General features: G+C 48.6%; 1 protein-coding gene across 6 annotated transcripts in view; it reads right to left on the bottom strand.

Annotated features, from left to right (window-relative positions):
• The window catches only part of PHF14 (PHD finger protein 14), a 174,904-nt gene that overhangs the window by 79,684 nt on the left and 67,312 nt on the right, over window positions 1–27,908 (bottom strand). For all 6 annotated transcript variants that reach the window (XM_021000090.2, XM_021000091.2, XM_021000089.2 and 3 more), the window contains 3 exons: window positions 24,178–24,346; window positions 15,909–15,959; window positions 15,671–15,792 (listed from right to left, as the gene is read on the bottom strand). In XM_021000090.2, coding sequence (XP_020855749.1) covers window positions 15,671–15,792; window positions 15,909–15,959; window positions 24,178–24,346 — 342 coding nt within the window. The remainder of the gene's footprint in view (window positions 1–15,670; window positions 15,793–15,908; window positions 15,960–24,177; window positions 24,347–27,908) is intronic.

The raw sequence follows: 27,908 nt of genomic DNA, 5'->3' as shown, positions 1-27,908 counted from the left end.
GCATTTCATCCATGTAATTTCCTTGACTACTTCTCTGAATGAGGTCTATTTCTGCTCCTGCTTTGTCTGAGATTATGACTGCTACCCTTGCCTCTTTAGCCCCACCTGAGGCATGACAGATTCTGCTACAGCCCTTTATTTTAACTGCATCTTGCTGTTTCAAGGGTGTTTCTTATAAACAATATAGTGTTGGTTTCTGGTTTCTAAGCCACTCAGCTATCAGCCTGTTTGAAGGGCAAGTTCACTCCTTTGGTTTGCTTTCTGAACAAAACAGAAGCTATTTATAGACGTTCTTGAAATCTCTTTCCACTCTAAGATTCTGTGATCCTTGTAACTCTCTGGAAATACCAGTGTTTTTCTAAGCTAAACACTGTATGACACTTCAATACAATACACAGGAGACAAAGATGTATTTTCTTTTTAAAAAATGAATAGCATTTTAGAAACATATTTAACACTCAAGGGCCTGTATTAGTCCTGGAAAGGAAAATCTAATGCCACGAGGGGATGCACAAACCATATTTTCTGTAATAATCTTTCTGCCCAAACATTATTCTAAAAAAAAAGCTTATTTTTCCAAACATATTCTTGCCCTTCTTCATTCCCATCAGCCATTCCTTGGAATAAGAAAGTATTCTGGCAAAATCAAACAGTGCCTCTCCTCTGGCTGATATAGCAAGTTCCCCAAATCTGCAAAGAGGGGAGAGGCACATTTTCTCAGCTCTCCAGGGCCAAGCTTCAGTTGTTACAGGCAGCATTCAGGTTTGCCAAACCTCATTTCTAGGCTCTTGAGATGCAGATCAGCTCCATTCTATGCTAATGCGCAGGCTGGGATCTTTCAGGCCTTGGAACCTAGGAGCACTTTGCTTCCTTTCCCCATCATTTCTAGTAACAGGCATCTGAAGTGACAAAAAATAGAGCCCTCTAGGTGGCACATCCAATGGGCGAGCGTTATGTGGTTATTAATTGGGAATAACAGAGTTACAGAAGACTTCACCTACAACTACAAAGGAAAGAAACTACTCTGGTTTAACTTACTTAAGCAGCTACTGATAATACCTGTCAATTATATAAAGCAGAAATTAGTTTTAAAGGGCAATCAATAACCCTAATAGGAACACTGTATGCCTGTGAGAAAGACTGTGTATGTTTCAGAAACACATCATGAGGAAAAACTCCCAGACCATTTCATGAAGATATGACTGATTCTGAAAACAGGCATGGCCACATCTCAGTCAGATGCCTGGGCACTCTTCCCCCGCATTCCTAGCATGACTCAGGTGTCCTCTAACTAGAAACCAAGAGGCACCTGTCCTGCCAAGGTCCAGCCCCAAAGTCCCCTTCTGCTCCAGGCAGGGCTTTCAAGGCCACATTCAAGACTTTCTCTTTTATCCTGAGGGCACAGAGAAGATTCACAAAATCAGACTGATCTGAGGAAGACTATTTCAGCACTTGTGGGGAGGGCAAATTTGAGAGGAGAGAAGCCTGTAAGCACTGAGGCCAATTAGAAGGCTACTGCTTAGGCCTGAAGAGGGGATGGACTAAGGAACAGAATATGTAAGAGACTGCAAAGCAAAAAGCATCAAGAATGGAGATGGGAGAAAGGCACAGTGACAAGATAAGCCCAACCCCCATTGACAAGATGTCCAGAACGGAACCTTCTCTCACACTGGCAGCTGATGTGACTGATCACTCCTAAGGAAGGAAAAGAACAGAGTGGACTGAATTTAGGAAACAGCAATTGGCTCAACCTTCTTCCACCTTCCAGTGATGCCATATGGCTGCCAAACATGGCCCATCCCAACCCAAAGGGCAATGGAGGAATACCGGATAGGTCTCAAGGCTTTAAGGCCTAAAACCAGTGAGAAACAGGAGCATGATGAACAACCAGGAAAGGATGAAGACTGATCATGTCGAATATGAGGAAAAGCACCAACAAAGCCTGCAGCAATCTGGGCAGCCATCCGGTACAGGACCAGGCACAGACAAGAGTCACTGCACCGGGCTCGGATCCCAGGGCCACTGGAGGAGACTCACTCCCCATTTTCTCACCCATGCTGTTCCTCAGTATGCTGTACCTTGAGGTATGCTGAGTAGAGGGACTCTATCGTATCTTAATCATTTTTATATCTCTCAGTGTCTTCTACAGAGCATGTGATCCATAAGCATTTGACAAATGAATGGTCAAAGAGATTAAAGTCACCCTATGCATAAGATTTATAATTTTAACTTTCTATCTTTCATTTTTAGTTCAGCTTTTTCGGTTTAAGCTGGGTACCCACTTAAAAATAATGTGAAATCTTTTTACAAAAGCATATAAATCCATCCCCACCCCTGTTCTAGGAGGGGTAGAGAAAGGGACAAGACATGCGAGGTCCCCATCATAAGGAACTTCCAGCAAGAAAATTACCTCCATCTATGTCCATCAGCACCTGGTCTGCAATTCCCCAGTGTCAGAGAGTGGGCCGGAGCACTCAGAGGTGATTGTGACTTGTCCAGGGTCACACAGCTAGCACACATGAGAGGCAGGCCTGGAGCCCGGATCTTCCTGACTACAAGACCAATGCTGCCTCTCTGAATTAAAGTAGGAACCAGAATCACATCAGAAGACAAGAAGGAAACAACGTGCAGTATTACTGAGGGACAATGGATGGTATTCTTCGGAAACAGAGTGCCTGCACCCCTGGCCGTGAGGCTGCCCACCTCCTCCCAAAGGCATCTCTGGGCTTTTTCTATTCCTTTTGCCTCTAGCCCAGGGCCATGAGACTTTCTTGACAAGCCGACTGCTCTGCTCTCCCCTCGGTGAGTGAGGCATACTAACTTTCTGAAGGCATGAGGACAATATTGCAGGCATCCCTCCTGCACACAGCATGGAACTGCTGTATGAAGCAACAGACCACGGCCCAGAAACACCAGGCCTCAATACAGCAAGAAGGGCTCCCCCTGGAATCCTCACCAGCACCCCCCAGGAAACAAATGGGAAGCATCCGGGGGGGGGGGAGCAAAGGCTTTTCATTAGAGGATAAAAGTAAATTAGAAGATCCCTGACTGGTTCCTAATGAGACAATCCCTAACCTCATATTTATCCTCTGTAACCGTCTCCCCAGAAATACAACAGCTCAGAGTGATTGTAAATGGCAAGAGTGACGCCTGGTAGCATCCCTGAGAGTTACTGAATGTCACCTTCTGGGGAAGATCTATGACACTATTTTAATACCTGACCAAAAACACTCAGAGATTCTGTAATTGGGAGGTTATATGTTTCTGGGACATAGCTCTCATTTTCACGGACACTAAAAAGAGAAGATCAACTTAATGGTGCAAAACTTTTGAATTGATGAAGAAATTGACATTTGTTTTATGAAGATACTGTAGTACAAAATGGCCTTATTTGCAAAGCTCACTGAATTTCCAATGATTGAAACCATTTGCCTTGAATCATGCATTGTTCCTTTCATTTAAGTGCCAGAGAAATTGGGTTCACTGACAACCAAAAGTCTAGCTGTCAAGGAGGCCTATCTATTCTCCAGGTTTTTCTCAAAAAGTATCTGGTGCCAATTCCCTTAAACCACTGCTGGTCAAATACTAAGCTATAAAACTATGCTACTTTCCTACCACTGGCTCTCTGAAATTTTAAGAGGCCTAGAGACGATCCTCAGGACAGAGAGGTCACTCAGCAAGAAAGCACACAAACACAGCCAAGCACAGAAGGTGTTCAAGCAGCGGACTGAGGGTAACTATGAAAATTACTGAGAGATCAAGTCACGGGCAAATGTGTGGATTGTGGCACAGATCTGGGCAAACCACTAAAAACAATTCTTTAAAAATTATCCCTCTAAAGTGTCATCTCCTCCTAAAAGGGGCAGGTAAATATGACTAATGCCCTCACATAATTAATACTTAGATGAATTACAGTTACAGAAGTCTTCACCAACAACTAGAAAGGAAAGAAAGTATTCTGGTTTAATTTACTTACGCAGCTATTCAGTACAGGAAAAATTTCAGACTAGAGGGACAGCTAGGTGACACAGTGGATGGAGCACCAGCCCTGGAGTCAGGAGGACCTGATTTCAAATCTGGCCTCAGACCATAACACTTACTAGCTGTGTGACTCTGGGCAAGTCACTTAACCCCAATTGCCTCACTAAAAAAAAAAAAATTTGGACTAGATTAGGGAAATAAAAACACATTATTAGACTGTCAAGAAGAATATTACATTACTATCATACTACACAATAAATGATGAAAATGAGCTTTGAGGTTCAAGGGTGCATAATCTTTTTATTTCGACTATTCTAAAGGTCATTACTACTACTTGACTACTTTGAAAATAAAACAATGGGTCTAGACCCTTCAAAAGTCAAAACAAGGATGCATTTTCGAAGCTATATACTACTGGAGAATGACCTTACATGTTTGTCCTTTCTGAGCACAGACTGGGGGCCTACAGATCAGCCTTAGTAGGCCCATTTTACAAAGAAGGATTCTAAGGCTGCTGCTTTTTTTTTCCTCTTTTTAAAACTGAAAGAGGAAGTCCACAGACTTTGCAAAATAGCTTAATTGCTCCTGAAGTTGCTGCTGATAAGTGGGTGGAAAAGTCCACGTTTGGTGCAAATCTGCACGGCCTCGTACCCCCCACCCCACTCCATACTATGGGCCCCTTCTCCACCGAGCCAGCTGCCAATCCCCATGACTTCATTCTGCAGCCCACCACATGGGGCCCACAGAGAGGCAGAGATCACAACTGAGGCCAAATCACCAAGCACCATCCTAGCAATTCAGTCTTAAGGAGCAGGGCCACCACAGCACCCAGGGAATGGTAAGACAAAACTAAAACCACCACTGCCCGTGACCCCAGAACGCCTTGGAGTAGCACTGCACTGAGATAAATGAGGCCCCAGGGAGCCGTGCATGGACCGCTGGACACAACAACACCGGCCCCCAACAGGGAAATCATGACAGGGGTGGCGGTGGGGGAGGAGCACGTTCCAGGCATGCATGGGGCACGCATGGAACACGAGGGGCCAGGGCACCGGACTGCAGGTGTATGCAGGGAAGGATTGGGGGGGGGGGTGCGCAAGTGTGGCGCCAGGTCTGAAGGGCTTCCAAAGCCAAAGCACAGGAAGTAACAGGGAGCTGTGCTGAGCGCTGGCTGGACTGCAGAGTTTAGGAGGGAGGAGAGGAAAGCCAGGGGGCCTCCACAGAGGACGGCCTCAGCCCAGGGGCTGAAGAGTGAAGTCTGGCAGTGGCCCAGGGCCCCAGAAGGCCAGCTGTGCACAGATCTGGCACAGGGCTGGCAGCCACCACAGGCTCCACCCGTCACCGGACGGAAGAGGCTGTGCCGGGCCCTTTCCACCACAAACGACACATAAGGGCAGATGAGCAAGAAGCCCCTTTCTTCTGCAGACACTTAGGGAAAACCGAAGAATGCCTTGTACAGAGCTGCCAAGCTCTAGAACCTGGAGCTGTCTGGCTCTAGAACCTCACCTGTGATGTAAACGTCCCAGACAGGAGGAGAGGAAACAGGCAGAGGGAAAGCCCCTTCTCCTAACGGAAGCTTCTGGACACTCACCACATCTCCCCCCACCAAGGGCTCTGTCCCTCTGTAAATTATCTGCAACTCATTTTTCTCTGTGTAACATGTATCTCAGGGGCACCTGATGGAGCCACAGGGCACAGAGCCCTGGGCTGGGAGTCAGAAAGCTCTGAGTTCAAATCCAGCCTCAGACATTTCCTAGCTATGTGACCCTGAGGAAGTCATTAAACCTGTTTGCCTCAGTTTCCCCAACTATAAAATGGGGGTAATAACAGCACCTACTTCACGGGATCATTGAGAGGATCACTGTATCTACGCTAGCTCATTATTGTCACTACCAGAGTGCAATTCAGCTCGCTTCATCAAGTCACCAGCAGAGCAGCACTGCAGGGGGGCTTCAAAGACCAGCACAGGCTGTCTCCAATGGATCTCCCCTTGCTGGTGGCCGAGGCTAAAGGTCGAGCCCTCCCCCACCCCACCTCCTTCCGGCAGCCACAGCTCCTCGTTTTTGTCACCGTGACCCCAGCCACATCTCCAGGCAGACACCTTCTGACCCAGCTTGGGCACTGAGACACCCTCTAGTTCAACCCAATCATTTTACAGACAGACAAAGGGAGGCCCAGAGAGGCATAGCGGCTTGCTCACAGCCAACTGAGGAGCCAACCTGGGACTTCAGCAGCGGTCTCCCTGGATCCAAGGCCACTCCTCTTTCTACCACCACAAGTGATGATGTCCCCCAACCAAAAAAAGGACGATCTGCTTAAAATACTTAGAATTAACATAGAGGACAAGAAGGAACATCACGGAACCTCCAATGTCACATATGGAAAGCAAAAACACAAAGCAACAGAATTCACAACAATGCTAACTTTCTCAACTGCAAATTACCAAGGGAAACCAGCCCGGGGACAAGCCCCTCCAGCCAACTAGCCTCTGGACACATCAGAAGAACAACATCTAACACACCGATGCACTCCAGCAGCCAGAGACAGATGCTGCTTTCTTTCCATTACGTCGCTGTTCTCGTTTTCACACAAGTCAAGACAACCTCACCGCTCCCGTCTAGCCTTGTTTTAAACTCAGAGAGGCCCCTTAGCCCTGAACTAAGCCTGGAGAGCCCAGTTATCACCACATCCCCAAGGGAGCCCTGCTCAGTGGTGACAAAATGAATGGAGACCAGATGACAATGACCTTTCCTTCGCTTTAATTTTGTGCATCCACCAGAGGAATGTGTAGAGAATGGAGAAGGAACTCAGGATAAATACGACCACAACCGTTTGTGTAGAGGTCAGTTATCAACACTAGCCCTAAAAACAATCCTACCACTGAATCCAGTTTCCTTCCAATAAACAGTTACCGTCTTTGCCCTCGGAGCAACCATCCGGCACAATCAGACACGTCCAAGTGTCCATGTGCAGGAGACCATCTGTACTTTCAGATTTCTGGGCTTTTAGGAGCAGGCTCTGGAATTTCCCAAGATTTTAGAAGTGATGAGGAGCCTTTCTATTTTGTGAATGTACAACATAGTATAGTTCAACCCAACTCAAAGGAGTCTGATTCTGATGACCAGGATCAGACTCCGAGGTCCTCCAATATAATCCCCAGACAAGGTACGTGACTTCTCGAAGGAGGAGGACTTGAAACCAGGGCTCTGGGCTTCTGACTCTAACTCAGCACTCTCTGGTCAGGATGATGAAGCTGACCAACCATTTCAATAGAGACACACTCCCTGTGTGCTTTGGTCGCATCATTATATGGTGTCAAGCTGGATAGCAGCCTACCCCAACCTGCTCTAACCTACCTGACCAGCGGCCATCCCTCCACCATGCTCAGGGACCCTGAAAGAAAGGAAATCCATTCCCTGTCACGGCCCAGTTCACTCTGGGACAGTTCTGGGATGAGAAAGGTCTTCCTCGGACCTTCTGCCCACGACTCCTGGTTTACAGGGTTCACCATTCCTCCACCTCAGAGCCCTTCAGAGACTTGAACACATCTCTCCTCTCCTCCCTAAACACTCCCAATTCCTCCAGCTGCTCCTCCTTGGCCACGGACCTGAGGCCCTTCAGGATCCTGACCGCCTTCCTCGGCATCTTCCACAGCTCAGCCACAGCCTCCTTAAACAGGCATGCCCAGGTGTGGTCAGACCAGAACTCGAGGCCACCTCCTTATTTGAGCTGAGTGCTCAGTGCAGACCCAGAGTTCTTGTCAATCCAAGCAAATGGCCAACGCCTCTTTTGTTGCAACGTGTTTGCTCTGCACTGATTCTACTTCATCTTCTGGTCTCCCACAGTGAACAAAACTCCCCTAAGGGGGCAAAATAATAACCACAGGACCACAGGCGAAGGGCTGCATAAAATGGGCATGTTCTGCTCCATGAGTAACAGAATGAGAGGAATCATGGCAACAAACACTAAGAAAAGCTTAATTCTGAACGAATAACAATTTTTATATTGAGGAACAAAACCATTCCACTGCAAACATCAACACAAAAAACACTCCAAGTTCATCAACTTCTGGGGGCAGACAGTCAAGCGGCAAGCAGTGGTCCGCCTGAAATGTCAGGGCGGACCCGTCTGTGGCCTCACCTGCCCTTCACAAGCCATCCCTTCTCCAGGCCTCAAGCCAAGGACATTCTGAACATAGGGAGACGTGGCACTCAGACCCTGTCTTGTTTGGGGATGCCTCTCCTCCCTTGTCTTCGGGGACTCGAGCTCAAGGCTGGTGAAATGGAAGATGTGCAGTCAAGAAGGGAGGAGCCTCCAAGCCCAGACCAGGACCCCCGGATCACATTATCTTCATTTGGAAAAGCCCTGGAGATGGGCAGCACGCCCCACCCCAACGCCCCTGACTCTGGCTATTCATCTACACTGATGGAGGGAGAAGCACCCCCCCCATCTCCCACCAAGAACCAGCATCCTCTGAGAGGGCTGAAGTCGTGGAATGAGACTCTTACAAAAGCCACCAACAGAATAAAAGATTGGTATCATTTATTTTTAAAGTCCAATGCCCTTGTCACCCCCATAGTCAGCACTGCCAACAAGTTCCAGTGTGACACCCCACTAATGGCCCCACAAGGTTTTCTTCGAGACTGCTGTGAGGTAGGTAAGTAAGGGTTACTGTCCTCATTTTACAAGCTCTGAAACACCAGACGACCTGCGAGGGTACACAGTGAAGGGTCTGCGAGAACTAAGATTTGCACTCCGGTGTCTGGAGCCTACTTCTAAGACTTGGTCCAGCTCCCCACTCTGCCTCTAGCACCAGCAGCCAAGGGCGAAAGGGTGGGGTAGGAAAAAAGACTCTATCATCAAAGGGCGTTCTCTGAGGCACCAAAAAGTTCTGACCTGTTTCCAATTTGATATTTTAAAAAGACCTCTGGAGAATGAAAGTGACTCTTTCTGTCTCTATTAGTGTCCAGCACTCTCAGAGATAGAAGAGATTCCAGCAACCCTCTAGTATAACCAATACCTGACAACAATTCCCCAGGCTGCCTCCTCCCTGTCCCCCACCAAAAAAGGACAGCCCTGCCACCTTCTAGGCTATCAGGGACAATTCAAGAGGTATTCCTGAAAATCGGGGGTGGGAGGCGGAGAATCCAAAGAGGGGCTTCAGAAGGGGAAGTGGGTAGAGGGGCCATTGTGAACCTCTCAAAACTTGTACCAATGGATGCTTACCACCTCCATCTGGTGGGTACAAATGACACTGCCAGAAGGAACCCAGCAAACACTTCCAATTATTAGGAAGTCTACAGAAAAGACTGAAGACCACACAGAGCCTGGAGGCATTTTCATCCCTGCTGCTCACGGACGGCAAAGGAGAAAAACCGAGGGAGGAAAGGTAAGGCTGGCTGAAAGAGTAACAGGGAAGTGGTGCTGCATTCAGGCACACGGCTCAAGCTCTGCAGGAATGCCAGGCTTCCAAGCGATGATGGACTCACAGAACAAAATTCAGAAGGAATGGCCAATGCCTTGCCAATCTGATCCAAACAGCTTCAAACTGAAAAGGGGAGGAGGGAAAAAACGAGCTGCATCTCACAGGAAGAACAGCGGGCATGACACCCAGAATTTTGTCACCAAGAGCCACAGCCTCAAGGGAGGTCCTGCTGTCAGGAGGGAAGTGCGGCCACAGGGATCACCGAGACTTGTGGCTTCCCACACTTAGATGCAGCCATGCTGGCCCACCCCTCGCTTGCCCCCGACCCTCACCGGGGCTTCTCAGAATGCGTGCTTGCCAAGCCTACCTCCCACAAGATGGCCTTCTCAATCCCCCAGCTGCTAAGGTGGCTTCTGCCCTCCTCTAAAACCTCCAGCATTGGCCTGGCACCTGTTTCACAACTAATTATATGTGGAAGTGACGTTTCCTCTGACAAAACGTAAGTTCCCCAAGGGCACAGACTCCTTTTAAATGCCTACTGATTTCTTGGCAGAAGGCACGTGAGAAATTTAGGAACAGGAGGGTAGGAAGCTTGTGGGTAAATAAAGGGGAAAAGAAGTGATTTGGCCAGTGTGCCCCAGAGATGCCATGAGCAGCAAGAAGAAACAGAGGCACAGTGAAGAGAGGCCCCAAGAGCTTGGAATTCTAGCAGAGTGGGGGGGGCGCACGGCACATCTGCGGTCCAGACACACGCTGGGGGATGCTGCCTAATGAAAGCGGAGGCATTTGTGACTTCTGGGCTTGCCCCCGCAACAATGCCATTTTTCAAAAGGGGGTTGAACAAGAAATAAATTCTGTTTCCAACCTGATTCTCCCTAAGAGAGGAACTGATTGCTTCAGGGTAAAAATGAGGGGAATCCCTTTTAAAGGAGGTGACAGAAAGTTAAACAAAGTGGGGTAAACATAACTTTGCCAGAAAAAATCCACCTCTGAGTGACCAAGAAAGGTCAAGACCTGCATTCTGAAGAAACAATTCCATCGGGATAAAGAAGAGACCTGGACGGCACAAGCAGGATGGGGAGGGGCAGGGAGCCCACCACAAAGTAGGGCAGACTGAAGGACATGCAGAGATGGATGAAGGGGACGCTCACATGGGACAAGCTGGGCGTCGGCAAGCAGGGGAAGGCCTGGCACAGGAAGGATAGATTATGGGGGGAAAACCTAACAGTGAGACTTGAGTCAATAAGTGTCGATGAGGCCAGAGATCTAAAAGAGGCCCAAAAGAAGAGTCCCTGCCCTCAAGAAGCTCATAATCCAACAGGGGAAGAAAGAAGCAAGCTGGTTACAGGATAAACAGCAGGAGATCTCAGAGGGACATGGGGAGATTCCAGTGAAGCCTGGAGGGCGGGTTCCCCCATGAGGTCTTCTAGCGGAGGGTCGATGGGATTTGACAATGGGGATTTCCTGGTGGACAGCTCAGATGGCTAAAAACCTTCCCCACCAATGGAGGTGATCGCTTCCTCTGCCTCCTCGCTCAAGGCCACGCCTGCCCATCTCAGCTGCAGTATCTGCATCTCTGAGTGTCCTCTGCAGCCCAGAGGAGGACATGAGGATGCTGAGGACTTTCTGAGAGCCTGCTAGGTAGGACACTGGAGAGGAGAGACAGCTGGCCTTGCAGAGCAGGCTGAGGAAAGCCCAGAACGGGCGTCCCCAGGAAAGGGATCCTCTTGCTACAGAGACAAAAGCCTATAGGAAATATGAAGAACATACTCTCGGAGGGAGGGGGAGCACCCCTATGTTGTGTTTGGGACTGAAGAGTAGAGAATGCCACTGGGTAAAAGATGCACCTGCACACTGCCTGAGAGGGTGCTCCAGGAAACCCTGACAGACCGATGATGGACCTGGACATCACTGGCTCGACCACCTGTCTTGGGACGCCCAGGAACCACCAAAGTGCCTGGCAAACAGTGCGGGCTGCATGACTGCACGGTGACTGACTCTAACCATCTGTTATCAGACAAATGTTTTTAATCTTTTTTTCTACTTTGCACCTAATTCTATTGGATGCAAGAAGCAGCTAGGGTCCCACAGTGCAGAGTGCTGGGCCTGGGGTCAGGAAGACCAAGTTCAAGCCTCAGACACTGAGTCATTGTGTGCCCCCCTCACAACTGCACCATCTCCCAGGGTGACTGACTACACAGAGAAAGTGACCTTCCTGTGCTCAAGACAGACCTGTCATTCTTGTTCTAGTAACACACTGTATGCCTCCCATTTTTACTTGTCAGTCCCCAGGGCCTACTCCTTTTTGGGGACTGGACACCTGGTTTCATCACAGAAGGGGAGAGGACCTCAAGGTGAGGAACCTCATTTCCCCATGTCAGCTGGCTTCTCCTAAAGATGCCCAGGACACTGGGAAGCCACTCCTCAGAATCACACAGCCAATGAGTGTCAGAGGCAGGACTGGGACCCAGGCCTTCCTGGCTCCATGACCCCAGGACCATGCGGCCTCTGTCCTGACACAGTCAGTGAACAAGTATTCATTAGGCAGTAACTACGATACTTCCCTGTTCTAAGCCCTGAGCAGAAGGCAGTAGCAAAGGAGACCAAGAGTGAAGGATGCCAAGGTGGGCAAGCATTCCACGATGGGAGATGGTGAGAATGGAACCTGGTCAGCAGCGTCTAGGAGGTCAGTGTCACTGGGCCAGAGAGTATATGCAGGGGACAAGGTGTAATAAGTCTAGAAGGGTGGGAAAGGGCCAGCAAAGGAAGGTCTTTGTGTGATTCTGGAGTCACCAGGAGCAGATGAGGCAGTGATGATATTCCAGAAGAGGACAGGCTGGAGACGAGGAAGGAGGCAGGCAGACCCACCCACAGCTACAGCACCCCCTCCTGCAGTGGAGGGGGAGCACACCAGAGATACGTGAAGGCACAACCAGCAGGTGTTGGCCACCAGCTGAATGGGGCTGCAGAGGACAGACCGGTCTGGTCAATGGTGGCTTCCGCCATTCACGTGACCTGTCAGGACTCTCTGACTCTGGGAGCCCAGGGGGGCGGCCCACAGCTGTCCCTGCATATCTACCACAGCTCTCTGGGGCCAGGCCCACCCCTGGGCCTGCCCAACTGCCTGAGGGGGTGCCTCACTCTCGACACTGGGGGGCATCCCCCCTCCCTGGAGGCCCTTGATCTTCTCTCTCAGGCCTCTGAGGTCATCTGTGGGCCAGAACCTCACACTCCTTCTCCAGACCGTGTTCTCACTGACCTTGTGGGCATGTCCACTTAAACTTTCAGTCACAGAGAGATGCATCAGTGTGGATACTGGAGCTTGGAAGGAAAACAAAGACTTTTGTTTGTCTATCAATCCACAAGTGTTTATCAAGTGCCTGCTCTGTGCCAGGCACTATATACTGGGTACTGAGAATCAAGCAGCCCCTGGCCTCAGGGGGCTTACACTCTCCTAGGGAGACAGTGCATACTTAAATCCACACTTTGTATGTGTGGTGTGGTGCCAGGGAGTAACAGAGAGCAGAGAAACCAGGCATAAAAAAGCGACACGACAAACAGCACACAGCCGTCCAAGAAATGACTTCCCTCAAGGTGTCGTTCTTCAAGGTTAGTAAATGGCTGCAAGAGATACACTCTCGCACTCAGATCCATCTTTGGGGTCTATTTCCTGAGCACTGAAATATGCCCTTAGAGCACAGGAAACTTCATTTTAAATGTCATAATTTTTTAAAAAGGTTAAAAAAGATCAAGGAGATGCACCACATTTAAACTCCAACTAAAGGAGGCAAGAGTCTACTTTCTAACAGGCAGATGTAAGGCCTTAGAGGAATGAGCTTCTCCCGCCCCCCTCATCCTTCCTCTCCTCTCTCTTTCCCCCTCCCTCTCTCCTTATCTCCTGTCCTCTCTCCCTAGAAGGATAAAGTTATTCTCTTCAATACTGCTCTATAAACTACCTAAAATCACACTCAAATCAAAATTGTACTCAAATATATTTAACAACCTACGTAGGAATGGACCTAACACCCTTATGTTCCTGAGGATACACAGCCAGGGACTCTGGCATTTCCACAGTAGCACAATCAGCTTCACCTTCACCTTCTCACAAACAAAAAGAAAGCCTCCCAAACCCCTCCCAGAATCCCCCCAAATGCTGTGTCTGTAGTACTCTCATTGGTTATTCCACAGTGAGAGACAATGTGATGGAGGAAACAATGGAAGGATGCTCCCGATCACCTTCATGATGCAAGGGCCTTGTCAAAGCTGGGTGGTTACCAGGGCTTGCTCTCTGGCCTCAGATACCAGACAGTAGCCCATACTTGAAAAATACCCACCCAAAAGTGTAGCGAGCGGCCATTTCCCTGGGACTACCTTGGGGGCTCATGAAAAGTTCTGACAAAGCGAGCAGCCTCACTCCTGAAAGGCTCAGGTTTTCTGAATCCTTGTAAAAATCATCACAACGGCCAAGCCCAGGACAGTGACAAAGGCCTCTCCTGCACACAGACATCTATTTTTCAACTGAACCTGTGACTTCTTCATCGCTACTGTCAACTCCAAGTGAAGCAAGCCCCTCTACTCTAGCCATGCAGAACAGCCCTGCTCAGTTAACAGTCTGGGCCATACGAGGGCAGTGAGGTACTCAGGGTCCTGTAGTCAGCTCTGGGCCCAAAGCAGAACTAGAACCCAAAGGCCAGGCTGCCCATTGACACTTCTACTCACAGACACCTAAGTGTCACTGTGTCCCATCTGCTCCTTGGCTTGGGTCAACTTGACCCACAGGCACAGCCTACGGAGCCGATGGGATTCCAAGGCTAGTTCTATGGAGATCTGCTTGGGAACCAACTGGTCCCGACGGGCTGTCCTCATGCTGCAGGCCGCCACTGCTCTCCCAGAACCCAGTGGTAACCAGACTCACTTTCTTTCTTCTTGGTGATCAGGTCCCATCAGATTCCTAAGATGTACCAGCTGATGCCTCACTGAGCTTCCACTATATGCTGCTTTAAATAAATTCAGCCACGAAACCCATAATGATTCTATTCTTTTGGTGACTAGAATAACTTACAACATAAAGTCATACTTGGAAACAAGACAGCAGCAGGGATGTAATCTGACTTCACAGACTGTAAGCACCATGAGGGCAAGGATTAGCTGCCAGAGGCAGTGAACAGAAAAGCCTGAATTCTTGTTACTGGTATCAGTACTCTCCCTGACAACAACACTGTAAAGTGGCTGGACAGGACGTGCAAGGACTAACCCTATTTTGGAGAGAAGACTGAGATTCAGGGACACTGAACACAGTTACCCAGACTGCCCCAGCTTCGGAGGGAGGGGCAGAGCTGGGCTGGCCAGCAATTCTGAGCTGACGCGGTGGAGGAGAGTCCTGGGCCTGAGGGCCAGCACTCAATGAGGCCTCTGGCCTTCCACGGCTTTGCTCAGTTGAGGGGCAGCGGGGGGGGGGGGGGGGGGGGGGGGGGGTGTCTACTTTCTTCTCAGAATGGCTAAGCACGAAGAACACTGATCTAGTGCTTCAGAGTGGGTAAGCACCTGATGTACACTAGTCCATCCCGGCCTCACAAATGCTGTGGGAGGCTGCTGCTATCATCATTTCCACTTTACAGCTGAGGAAACTGAGGCACCTTTCTCAGCATCACCCAGTGAGGCTTGAGGATAGATCAGAATGCCAGGCTTCCCGACCCCAAGTCCAGCCAGCGTCCTCACCATGATGCCAAGCTGTCTCTGGGCAGAACCAGCACAGGTGTGGGCACTACCCATCATGGCTCCCGGGCAGCGTCAGCTCCCCCCACTCAGCCACAGATCCCTGACAGAAAAGGGGAAGGGGAAAAGGAACCGAGAACAAAAACAAAACTCCTTCCAGGCCACCTTTTCAGCTTTCTTTGTTTCAGAAGAAAGAAGCATTAACACATGTCTTGTGATGTGCGGCGAGACAGGGCTCGGCAAGTGTCTGAGGAGAAGCCGGCCCTCCTCGCTTCCCCAAGCCCCCCTCACTGTCTCCTCAGAGACTCAAGTACAAGAGCGTGGGCAGCGAAGGACCCTATGGCTCCTCAGCAGTGGCAGACCGTGCTCGAGAGAGAGCCAGCTGTCTGGGGGGCAGCCCGTGGACTGGATGGAAGTCTCCACCCAGAGTGAGGGCAAGCCGCCATCTGGGGATGTTCTCCTACCTTTGCTCTCTCATCCCAGACTCAAGGAGACAAAGAGACTGTGGGAGCGCTAACCCTCCCGAGCACTGAAGAAGGCCAGGCCTACCTCACGAGGTTCTCGTTGTCTCCGGTCCCCTTGCAGGTCACACACTCAGTGCGGAGGTCCTCAGACTTGGGCTTCTTCTGGAGAACAGACTGTCTTTGTCTCCTTTCCCGAGGAACTCTCTCCTACCACAATGAGGGAAGAAGGAGAAAGGGAGAGAACAGGTTTAATGGGAGGCCAGGAAGATGTTTTCCAACAAATGTTTAATTTTGTGGGAAAAAGTAGTATTTTTTTCCCCAACCTCAGGCTTTTCTTCTTCAGGAACAAAGCTCCTTTTGCGGCCTCTGGTTCTCTAAAAGTAAATAAATAAATAAACATATCAGTATTTCGTAACCGTCTCTTAAATACCATGATGCATCATTTACATGGGACTGGGGAAAAGAGAAGAACAGAATACATGCACCTGCCTTCCTACCATTCACTTAAACCCCCAACCCTCAGAAACTTTCCATTTGCAAAGTCAATTGTAAAACAGAAAAAGTATAGGACACCCACGTGAAACTTCCCTAAGCCATCGAGAATGAGCTGACCACCATTTTAGGGATACCGCCTCAGCCCAAGAAGCCATTAGGAGCATACTCTGTGCCAGGCACTGGAAGCAGGACCTGGCAGAGGGAAAACTTCATCACATGTTGGGGCAACAGACTTGGACCCAGCTGCAGTCTGCGCCACTTAACAGCTATAACTCGTCAAGAGGCATCCTCTCTCTGGGTCTCAGTTTCCTTTTCTGTAAAATGAGGGAACCGGGAGAGAGGATCTGAAGGGCCACTGCCCAGTGCTGTCAAAGTGTGGTGGAGTATGGGGCAGCTAGGATTCAACACTGGCCCTGGAATCAGGAGGACCTGAGCTCAAATGTTACCTCAGACCCTTACTAGCAGTGACCCTGAGCAAGTCACTTAATCCCAACTGCACCCAAAAAATCCAAACAAAAAAGTATGACAGATTGCCAAAACTAATTTGTTTTCAAGAAAATAGATATTCTATTGCAATTAGGACCATTTGCAGCCCTAGCTTCATTAAAATGTTTGAAATTTCCTAAATCCATCCGAATTCCAAAAAGCCTTGCATTTCCCATCAAAATGCAGGCCCAGCTTGGTCCAGACACCACCACTAACTCATTCACTTTGCAGAATACAAAGTGTACAAGTTTCACCACATCCTTCACAGTGACGGCAAAGGTCCCTAACTTGGTGAAATCAAATGAAACATAAATGAGACCAGTGGAAAAGTTTACTGAGGGAATGCAAGGAGGGCCCTGTGAACCTGAGCCCCTCGGCTGTGTCACTAAGGTCAGTGAAAACAAGCAGAAGTCTTCATTCACTGGTGAACCCTGACCCCAGGACGAGAGGGCCCATGGGCCCTCACTGCCCCCAGGCACACTTCCCCCACTCCCTTATTAACTCTCCTCTGCACCTTGTCATTCCGCTCCCAACCTCCTCTGGCTCTCAGCCCCATTCTCACTGTGAGAATTGAGGCCATTCCCTGAGAGTTCCCTCCCCAGCCCGACCCACCTTCTTGGCTTGTCTCACAAGCCTCTCTCTACCTACATAAGGGATGTCATTTGGTCCCATCTTCTCCGGCCTGCCCTCTGTCACCCCCCTCTCATCAATCTTAATCCTTCCCTATCTACTGGCTGCTTCCCTGCTGCCCACAGACATGCCCAGGCCAGCCCATCTTCAACCCGTCTCTCCTGCCTCCTGTGGCTACACCCTTGAAGAGGCTGCTTCCCATACATGGATGTCTCCCCATCCTTGCCTGAGTGCTCTCTACCTGCCTCCCAGTCTACTCCCTCAGCCCAAAGTTACAAAGGACTCTCAGTTGCCAAAGCCCAATGACTGGGCTTTCCTCCCTCCTCATCCGTTCTGCCTTCTCTGCAGCTGCTGACACTGTTCATGCTCCCCCTTCTCTCTCATGTCTCCTCTATGGATCCTCCAGAGGCAGCCGGGCAGCTCCAGAGTGCCCACTGTGTTGAGCCTGGAGTCAGGAAGACCGAGCTAAAATCGAGTCTCAGGCATTTACTGGCTGTGTGTCCCTGGGCCAGTCACTTCACTTCTGTCTGCTTCAGTTTCCTCAGCTATAAAATGGGGGTAACAGCACCCACCTCCCAGAGTTGTTGTGAAGACCAAGGGAGATGATATCTATAAGAAGCCCTCAGCACAGTGCCTGACACACAGTAGGGCTACATAAATGCTCATTCCCTTCCCCTTCATCCAGGTCCTGTCCACTAACCGAACATGTCCCATAGAGCTCTTGATGATCTCATCAGCTCCCAGGGATTCAGTTATCATCGCTATGCTCAGGATTCTCAAATCTACTGAAGCAGCCCCGGCCTCTATGCTCACTTCTACTTCCAATCTCCAACTGTCTACTGGATATCTTGAGCTACAAGTACCATGGAACGTGTCCAGAATCGAGCTCATTCTCCCCTCCCACCTCTCCCCATCTCTACACTTCCCTACCGCTATCAAGGAAACTGCCATTCCCACCCCAGCCCTCAGGCTCCAAACCCAATGGTCAACCTGACCCCTTTGCTTGCATGAGCCCATATCCACTCTACTGCCAAGGCCTGCAGACGGTCCTTCAGACCATCTCTAGAATGTGCCCCTTTCTCTCCTCATCACGTCCCACCTGCACTACTACAACAGCACAGGTGTGACCATGTCCCGCCCCCCCTCCCAGGCTCCCTGTCACCCCACCTCCAGGATCAAATACAAAGCCCTCTGCTTGGTGCTCAGAGTCCTTCGTTGCCTGCTTCACTTCCATCTTTCCAGTCTTCTTAGACATTACACCCCCCCATGCGCTCTGTGACCCAGACCCAGTGACAGCAGCCTCCTTGGCCTTCCTCCCACAAGCTCCACCATCTCCTGCCTCGGGGCATTTTCTCCAGCTGTTCTCCACGCCACGAAGGCTCTGCCTCCTGGCTTCCTTAAATCTGAACAGGGCCACGTTCTGCTCGATGTAGCTCAAAGAAAGGCATGACGTGCTGCCCGTTTCAGTAATATTTTGGCACCAATAACCCACTGATTCATTAACTAACAAGGTCTTCCCCATGCTGACCTAGCATTTGATCTCAGTGTCACACCTCAGAATGCCAAATTCATCAAACTTGTTACAATGATGAGTACTCTTTTGATCCCCAGGCCAGCCACCACTTCCTAGGTTGCTATAGTTAATGTTTCCAAGCATCTACATCCGGACTTGTTGAACTTAAGAGTAACATTTGGTGTCCCCGAGGCCAGAGAACAACTCCTCACAGGACCAGAAATAGCACTAAAGGGGTCAGTCACCAAGCATTCTTCTCATGCCCCCAAAAGCCACACAGGTCCGGCTGACCTCACTCTCCATTGGGCACTGTTTCCTGCTGGCCAATCAACTGTGTATAACCAGATGGAAGCCCTCAAGTGTCAGCTATGACCCCAGGAATGCCTTCTCCATCAAACTGATATTTAAGAGAAGGAAATGCTTCAGTATGGGCAAGCTTCTCTCTCCTCACAGCTATGAGGAGAATAAAGGTCGACCTTACGGACCAGAGGCAGGCTCCAAGATCTCCAGTTTCATGCCCGTAGAAGACAAGACCACGGTTCAGAGACCGGCCAGCTGCTCTTTGGTGGAGGTACCCAGCACTTCCTTCACCATGGACTGGCTCCCACAGAAAATGCCACTGGTGTTTGTTTGTTAATTATGGAAGTATTGAAGGCAAAGCACAAACTGGGGCTCTCAAAACATTTGAGAAGAAAAATGGAACACATTTAAATAGAGTGAGAATAAAATGCCATCTGTTTCTTTCTGGTGGCTACTCAAAGACAGCAGATGGAACGGTTAGCACCCAAAGTAAAAACTACTCCAGGCCTGCCAACTGGCTGTATGGTTTAGGTTATCTAATTTAATGTATGCTAACAATGTCAAGAAAAATGCTGAAATAAAAGGCAAGAAAACCAATGTCAATCACCAGAAGGCACCTCCTGAGCATTCATGTCAGAGACCAGAGCCAAACAGCTGGACAACTCCACTCCCCGCACCAGAGAGTTCAGCTAGGAATACTAACTGTGGGAGTTTACTGTTGGGGGGGAGGAGCTGTTGGTGGGGGTGTGTGTGTGTGTGTGTGTGTGTACACACACACGTGCGTGACTGCTCACAAAAGGGGCTTTGAGACTGACTTTTTATGTCCCGGAAGCACAGGGAAAGCTTGAAAAGGCCCATAACCCCAGGAAGGCAACCCCCTGAGTCCCCAAAACCAGGCAGGTGGAACAGCAGAAAAGTGGCCAGTTTGTCAGCCAAATCATTTCAACACTAGTCCATGATAATTATTTATCAAATTACTATCATCATGTCTAATAAAAATGTTGTTTCCCAAATGGGCCTCCTTAGTAACCTAGATACATTCCACTTCAAAGAACACACAAAACCAAAATGAAGCCAGGACCACATTAAGGCAAATATCTTATTCTTAAGTCAGTCAATAAGCATTTATCAAGTACTTCCAGTGTGCCCGCACGGTTCCCAGCCCCAGGGCTACAAAGGAAACCAGTCCATGCCCTGCAGGAGCCCACATTCCAACAAGGGAGACAACATGCCACCAGCTATGTCCAAAGAAGCCACAGACACAGAAACCGAAACCAGTGAAGGGAGGGAGGGCCCGTGGCCAAGAGGGATGGGAAGGGCTGAGAGCAGCCCGGGAAGGCAGGAAGTGGACATGAGGAGGGAGAGCACTGAAACCAGACCCTCATTAGAGAACCACTCCAGAGCCCCTGGGACAGACCAGAAGGGTAGGGAATGAATATACCGGCAGGCCAAGGTTATACGTTGCATCACTGTATTAATTAAGCAAAAAGTCAATGCATTTTGAGGAGCTAACAGCTGGTATATCCTGCCCCCGAGAATCCCCCAACACCAGAGTCAGCATTCCCTTTGAGGAGAGGTGCTATGGCATCAGACCGAGCATCATCACTGTGTTCATTCAGCAGATGGCCACAAATAATTGTCATTAAGACTAATTTGTAATACTAACAAACTGGGGCTGGTGAATTCAGCATCCAAAGTACTTTCTGACAAACGAAGAAGGCTAATGTGACCAACCTAAAGCCCTCTGAATACCGCACATCCGAAGGGGCAGAGAATGCGCAAGATGAGGACAGTCATGTCAGTGGCCATGGAGAGAGGCCTGCAGGAATAACTGGTTATACATGGGTGGAAGGTCTCTAAGTGCGAAGAGAAGGATGAGAATGGAGGAACACTGGAGGGGTGGATGAGAGCAAATCTCTGGGACACAGGCCCCACTGGACAAGCTCCATGGGGCTGGGGAGTCTGCACGTTCTCACGATGAAGCAGGAAGCCGTTTCCATACAGCCACATCCAAGGACTGAAGCAATGGGACCAGCACACTTACAAAGAGAGCCCGAGGGAGGATGATCTAGGCTGCCTCCCCAAACGGGAGGTGACCACTACTGAGAAAGGAGATCTCCAACAGTCTCAAGCCACTAGTGACACTTCCAAATTGAGGAGACCTTCCCCTTCCCTGAGTCCCACGCATCAATCCTTCCAGTCTGCACCCTTTATCACAGAATCTCCCAGACTTAGCCTTTCCCAAGGAAAATCCTAAGGCACCACATGGCAGCTGGAGTCCCTTTACTAAGGGGCCTCTCCTTTTTTTTTAATCACACCCTCATTTTCAGGAAAGAAGACTTTAAATGTTCCTCTGCCATAGCCAGCAGGAACAGCAAGGGCTGCTGGGCCTTCACGCTGAGCCCCAGAGGAGGCAGAAAGACCCAGTTCTCAGAATGCATAAAGAGGCTCTAGAAAGTGCTATGGGGCCCAAATAGGGTTGTGCTGGTAAATGTTTAACGATCAGCTTTATTTTTTGGGGGGGAGGGGGTACCTAGCACATACTTTTAAGTGGAATCTGCATCACTCTCATTTCCTCCATGAATCTCTTAAGACTAGACAATTAACAAAACAATCAATCAGCCCTGATTTGTAACTTTCCAAGGTACAAATGATCAACTGAAAATTTAATCCATCTGAGCTGACTCCAAAGAAAGAACGTATGCTTCCTAGACCACAAAAATGACAAAAATAATTTAGCCACAGAACCGAGTACCCCCACAATTACAGAAGACGATGGGATGCTTTAGCACACTCCCTTACCAGAGCACTGAAGCACGTAAGGGCCTCGCACTAGACACCCGCCTCCTCCTTCAAGATATTCACATTCTACTGTAATGGAAGCAAATCATCCCAAGACAAGAAGCAACTGCGGCCAAACGTATACATTGAAATGGGTGAGGCCTTGAAAAATTCTCTTCATCTGTAGAGAAACAGCACACATCCCAAGTTTGCCCCTTTTAGTGGGGTCAGTTCCCTTTACAAAAATATAATCGCCCAGTGACGTAAAGCCTCCCGATAAAATAAGCATGCTCCCCAAGTCAGACATTGTCCAGGTCCAACACTCCTACAAGTCCCCTGTAGGTGTGAGCTACACCAAAGGACGGGAAGGTAGACATCTGAAACGAACCTGCTAATGACAAATCGCGTGGCTGCCATCTGCAGATCCAACAGAGCCTTTGAGCTGAAAACTAAAGGGTGCATGCCCACCCCACACAATGAACCAATCACAACATGTATGCCCAAGATGAGCAGCACCTTGCAGGCCACCGAGCAACTCTCCGTCTGCCTCCGAGGGCTTCATCCAGGATTCCCGCCCCCACTCTCCTCTTCCTTCCTCACTTCACATTTTTTGGCCACTGCCAGATCTTATTTCTTCCCTGACAACAATTCTTTCCTACAGCCCAGTCTCTCCACTGACCCAGACACTGCTAAGCACGGTCCGGGCCGACTAGAACCCTGACCCTCTCCCTTCAGTGATGACTGCAGCCTCCTCATGAGTCTCCAAGCCCAATGCTGTCATCTACCCTTCATCCACCACTGTCATGCAAAGAAAGCCCTGACTCTCCCCAGACCTCCCCATCTGGGCTCCAGGCTGCTCTGGCTCCCAGAGCTGGGCCCTAGGCCTAGGCCCAAGAATGACACAGGTGGTACCACCTCAGTTAAAAGAGAGGGAAATGGAATCACAGGCAGTCAAGAGAAAACATGTGAAGCTACACCCATAATACATCGGAATGAAGGAAGAAATGGGCACACAGCATTTAAAAGGATGTGCGATGCCTGGTGGAGAATGCTGGGGACACGAGGCCAAGAAAGCAGCGGTGACGGCCAGCCAGACGGGAAGTGAGGGCCGGATATCCAGCATCCAACAGGTCTGACACTGAGCAGAGCACACAAAGAAGACCCATGCGAAGGGGCCATCTTTTTTCATTAGTGGGGGAAAATGTGAGCTAGTCAAAAAGACTGTAAATGTATGAGTTGCTTATTCAAAAAATCAATGATGCATTAAGCAGAATATTTTAAAGAGACTAGAAGCAACAAATTAGAAAAGGGGGAGGGAAAAATCACTGCCTGGGTAGCCCTCACCTCACCCTCAATATGATCTGCACCTTGTTAAGATTTCGGTAAGCAATCTGGAGGAAAAAAAGCCCATTACACCCATATCTACAAACATTCATAGAAAGCATTTTTGTTGTAGCGAAGATTTGCAAAAGAGAGTGGCCATCCATTGGCAGAATGGCAGAACAAACCGTGACACGAATGTACAGGAATACGACTGACAGGATTTCTGGACGTGGCCACTGGGGAGACCATTTGTGACAAGGGCCCCTCCCTCTTCTTTCTCTCAGTTTTTAATGGGGAGGAGCCAGGTTACACCAGCAGAAGGGCATTTAGTAATACTGACAGCAAAAAAAAGATCAGGACACTGAAATGTTTTTAAATTGCACAGAAGAGGACAGAAGAGGTATGCTTTTGAAAATAATGTGGAAACTATCATCTCTTTAACAAGGTAAATGGTATGAAATGGAAGTTCACAATTTCCTATCAGATCCTCTTTTTGTGTTCGGCTAGGTAAATGGAAATGCTCTTTTTTATGTTTAAATTAAGCATAAAAAGTAAATATACTCACAAACAGCAATATCCAGCCTTTGGACTTTGCCAGGTTCTCACTTTGTATTTCTTTAGGGATCTGGGTAACACCAAGGGGTCTCTTCTCCAATATCTGAAGGTGTCCCAGAGTATGGGTGTCCTTCATGTTATCTACAGGGTATTAGGGTATCTACAGACCTAAGTGTACTAGCTGGTACAAATTTACTTCATCTATCTAAAACACAGCGGGCACGGATGAGGACAAGTAGGATTCACAACTGCTATTCCAACAGGAGAACGAAGTTCTGGAGAAGGAGAAAGACAAGCTTCCAAGCAGGAAGGCCGCTTGCATCTTTCACCCCTGAGCCGCCAGCAAGGCCCCCTGACCTACACCAGCTATCAACGTAGCACAGACAGGCTGAAGCCAATCCTAGAGTGAGGAGCTCCCACTCCTGGGGCGTAGGAGACCGGCTCATTTGTTTCTTACATATCACCCAGTTTTATGTAATGATAATTAAAAATAAAACCACGATAGTTACTGTGTTTCTGATTGGCATCTTCTTAGGTTCTGGTGGCACATCTTGAGGAACAAATTTTACTGGCTCTTTAATCTGCCTCCGTGATCGTTTGGTCCCATCTGGTAAGGTTTCCATGGCAATATCAGCTTCCATGTCACTGCTCCCTGCCTGGTCACACTCTGAGCACTGCCTGTGGTGGAAACAAAACCAAACAACGTGTTTAAATACTCACTTTCACCTCTGAACCATCAACCTGTACGTGTATATGGTTCCATTTTCTATAGATAAATGGGCCTCAATGCTCAGAATACAAAACTCACACATCTGAACCACTGGGAAACCCTTTCATTAACATAAAAAGCAGCTCAATCGGTATCTGCAGAAACAATAAGAAGATATTTAAAGAAAATTTCCCTAAGTAATGCAACATGGACAAGAATGGACTCTCTTTGGAAAAGAGAGGTATTTTCTTTTTCTTTACTAATAAGACTGTGGTGCCTTAATCCTAAAAGGCATCCATTGATCTGGGATCTATTCACTTTTGTAGCCACTCTATCTTTTCATTTTTACCATTAACAAACTGCACAGAATTTGTTCTCCAAAGGAAGTGCTGTTCAAAAAATGCCCAAGCAGGCTTACTTCGGGGGTGGGGGAATCAATGGTTCATTTTCTAATATGGCAGACATTCCTACCACAGAATGAACTCATTAAAGCACTAGTCATTAAAAAAAAATTAATCTAACATTAAAATATAATTGAAAGAGCACTCGATACAGTAGCTATTAGTAATCTTCCTATTATCTGCTGTTAAAAAACAAGCAACCACAGAGATGGCAAGTAAAGCCACGGGAGCTGATGAGGTCACCCAGTGAAACAGTATAGAGAGAGAAGAGAAGATGACTCAGGACAGAACCTAAGGGACTCCTATTGTTGGAGGCTATGATCTGGAGGAGGAGTCACCAAGCCGACAGAGAAGAAACAGTCAGAGGTAGGAGAACCAGCACTGGGGGGGGGGGGGTGCCCCATAAACCCAGAGTGAACACAGTATCAAAAAGGAGACAGTGACCCACAGTATCAAAGGCTGCAGAGAGGTCAAGGAGGAGGAGGATTGAGAAAAGGCCACTGGATGCCAACTAAGAGATCAATAGTAACTCTGGAGAAAGGATTTTGGTGGAACAAGAAGGTCAGAAGATGGATTATGAGGGATTAAGAAGGGGATGACAGGAGAGAAGATAAAGGAACCTATGGTAGACCTCTTTTTCTAGGAGTTTAGCTACAAAGGGCAGAAGAGAACAGGATGATAGTGAGCAGGGATGAAAGGATCAAGTGAGAGTTTTTTCAGGATGGAGGAGTTTGTAGGCATGAACCAGTGCAGAGGGAGAAAATGAAAACAAGGGACAGTGCCAAAGACAGAGGGGCCAATTCGTTGGAAGAGATGGGATGGAACAGGATCACTTGAGCAGGGGAGAGGTTGGCCTTGGTAAGTGGTCTTGTCTGGGAAGTCGTCTGAATACAAGGTCACAAAGACACATGGGTGCTGGAGAGGACCTTGGGAAACACCTAAGCCTTTCATTTTACAGCAGAGAAAACTGAGGCATAAAACACAAACGACCTGCCCAAAGTCACAGGACAAACTGGGGACAAAACTGCACCAGTGGACAGAGCTGGAGTGAGCACGTTCTCAGGATGCTGTCTAATGGAGGATTCCTATTTCCAGCCTGTAATGAGCTCCTTAAACTTCCTATGTTAAGTCAAAAGCAACAATTAAACCCTGATTAACCAGAAGCCACATGCCTGGAGCCCCGGAAAGGGAGGAACAAAGGGCAACAAGAAAGCTCTTCTCAGGAGGATGTCGGGAAGAGAAGAGCGTCTGGGTGAGCTCTGCACTACTGGCACTTACAGCACTGTTCAGTTATAACTGCAGGCTTTTTAAAAATCTCCATCCTAAAAGCACAATTAAATTATTTTCACCAAGGTACTAAAGCAAGAAAATATCCTAACATTTTAGAAATGATTTAACATGGACTGAAATTCAAAGGAATTTCTTATTAATCGGAAAATCCACTTAGCTAAATAACTATCTCTCTAAAGAGATCCCCTGGATAGAGGGCTGGGCAGTTTTAAAGGCACTGGCCCATACAGAATCTAATTCCACTGGTCAGTTTACAGACCTGGAAGGGACCTCCACGGCCCAGGTGAAGAACTGTGTTCTCTACAATACTGCCCGGAGCCATCCAGGAGCCATCCTACTGCTAAGGAAGGCATTCAGAGACAGGCCTCACTCCTCTCCTGATCCTCATTCAGATCCAGGTCTGGACCAAGCCCAACAACTCCGACCTCTCTTCTAAGCACATATTTGAAGATGGCCATCATGGGCCCCCCACCTCCATCAGTTTTTTGCTCGGGCACAATGACCACGAGGCCATCCGGTGACATTATCTTAAGATGGCCATTAAGAGCCAAGTGGTTCTCCTGTTTATGCTTTCAGGTCACCAATGTCCTTCCTAAAACATGGCAACAAAACTGAAGCCAAGAGTTGGGATGTGCTCTCACCAGGTTGGAAACCACTGCAACAGCACCCTGCTGACCCTTATGGGGTTCACAATCCATTGAAATCACCAGGTCTTTTTTCTAGTCACATCTCCCCATCTGGTGCTTGGGAAGTTGATTTTTTTGAATATTAGTGTACAATTTGTCCCAGTTAGATTAAATCTGAGTGGATCTGGCCCAGTCTTCCAGCCTGTCCGTAGCTTTTTGGAACCTGACTGAGGCAAGCCACATGCCAGCCATCCAGCCTAACCACTAAGGGAGCCACAAAAGCCCCTCCGCTGGACATGTTCCACATCCATCTAATTGTACCACTTCTTTGGCCTCCACATGGAGCCAGATTTTCCACAAGAACAGCCCAACTGCTTCTACCAAAGTAATAAAGGAACACGCTAAGTCAAGCAGAATCTCTTCTTGACAAATCACTGACATGCTGGCTCTCTGGGACCACCATTTCCCTTGCTAGTTGTCCAGTAGCCATTTATTCCAATATGATCAGCTGACAGTCTACAGGCTCCATTTTATTCCAATTCTGGGAAATTGGACATTTGTGCTACGGTGGTGATAGGCTCCTAAGATCACAGATCTTAGCTGGCAGGGACCTTTCTGGTTGTATCTGACCCCTTTCATTTTATACAAAAGGAAAGATGAGGCACAGAGTTGATAAGTGACTTACCCCAAAACACCCAGCTACTAAGTATCTGAAGCAGGATTCAAACTTGGGTCTTTTGGTCTTCAAGTCCAGTACCACCCCCCGACCTAACTGCCCAGTCTTACGAGGCCCCTTTCTCATTCTCCTATGATCTTTCAAAGATTCACCTGACAGCAACTCAGAAATTAGAACTGACAGTGATTTCCAGATGCTGAGATACAGATGAACTCGCATGTGTTCAATTGTGCCTGACTCTTTGTGACCCCATTTGGAGTGTTCTTGGCAAAGCTATGAAAGTGGTTTGCCATTTTCTTCTCTAGCTCATTTGACAGATGAGGAAACTGAGCCAACTGGGGTGAAGTGACTTGCCCAGGGTCACTCAGCTAGGGAGCGTCTGCGGACAGATCTAAATTCCAGTTTTCCTGACTCCAGAGCCGACCTGCTGCAACTGAACCACACGGCAGTTGGTGACCTGATCGCTGCCATGTACCCTCCATCTCGGCCAGCCCCTGCTCAGCCCAGAGACCACCCTCTGTGGCAGAGAGAGCAGAAG

Source organism: Phascolarctos cinereus, unplaced genomic scaffold, assembly GCF_003287225.1.
Source record: "Phascolarctos cinereus isolate Bilbo 61053 unplaced genomic scaffold, phaCin_HiC Scaffold_1;HRSCAF=81, whole genome shotgun sequence".
Taxonomy (NCBI): Eukaryota; Metazoa; Chordata; class Mammalia; order Diprotodontia; family Phascolarctidae; genus Phascolarctos; species Phascolarctos cinereus.
This window is presented reverse-complemented; position numbering and strand designations above follow the sequence as displayed.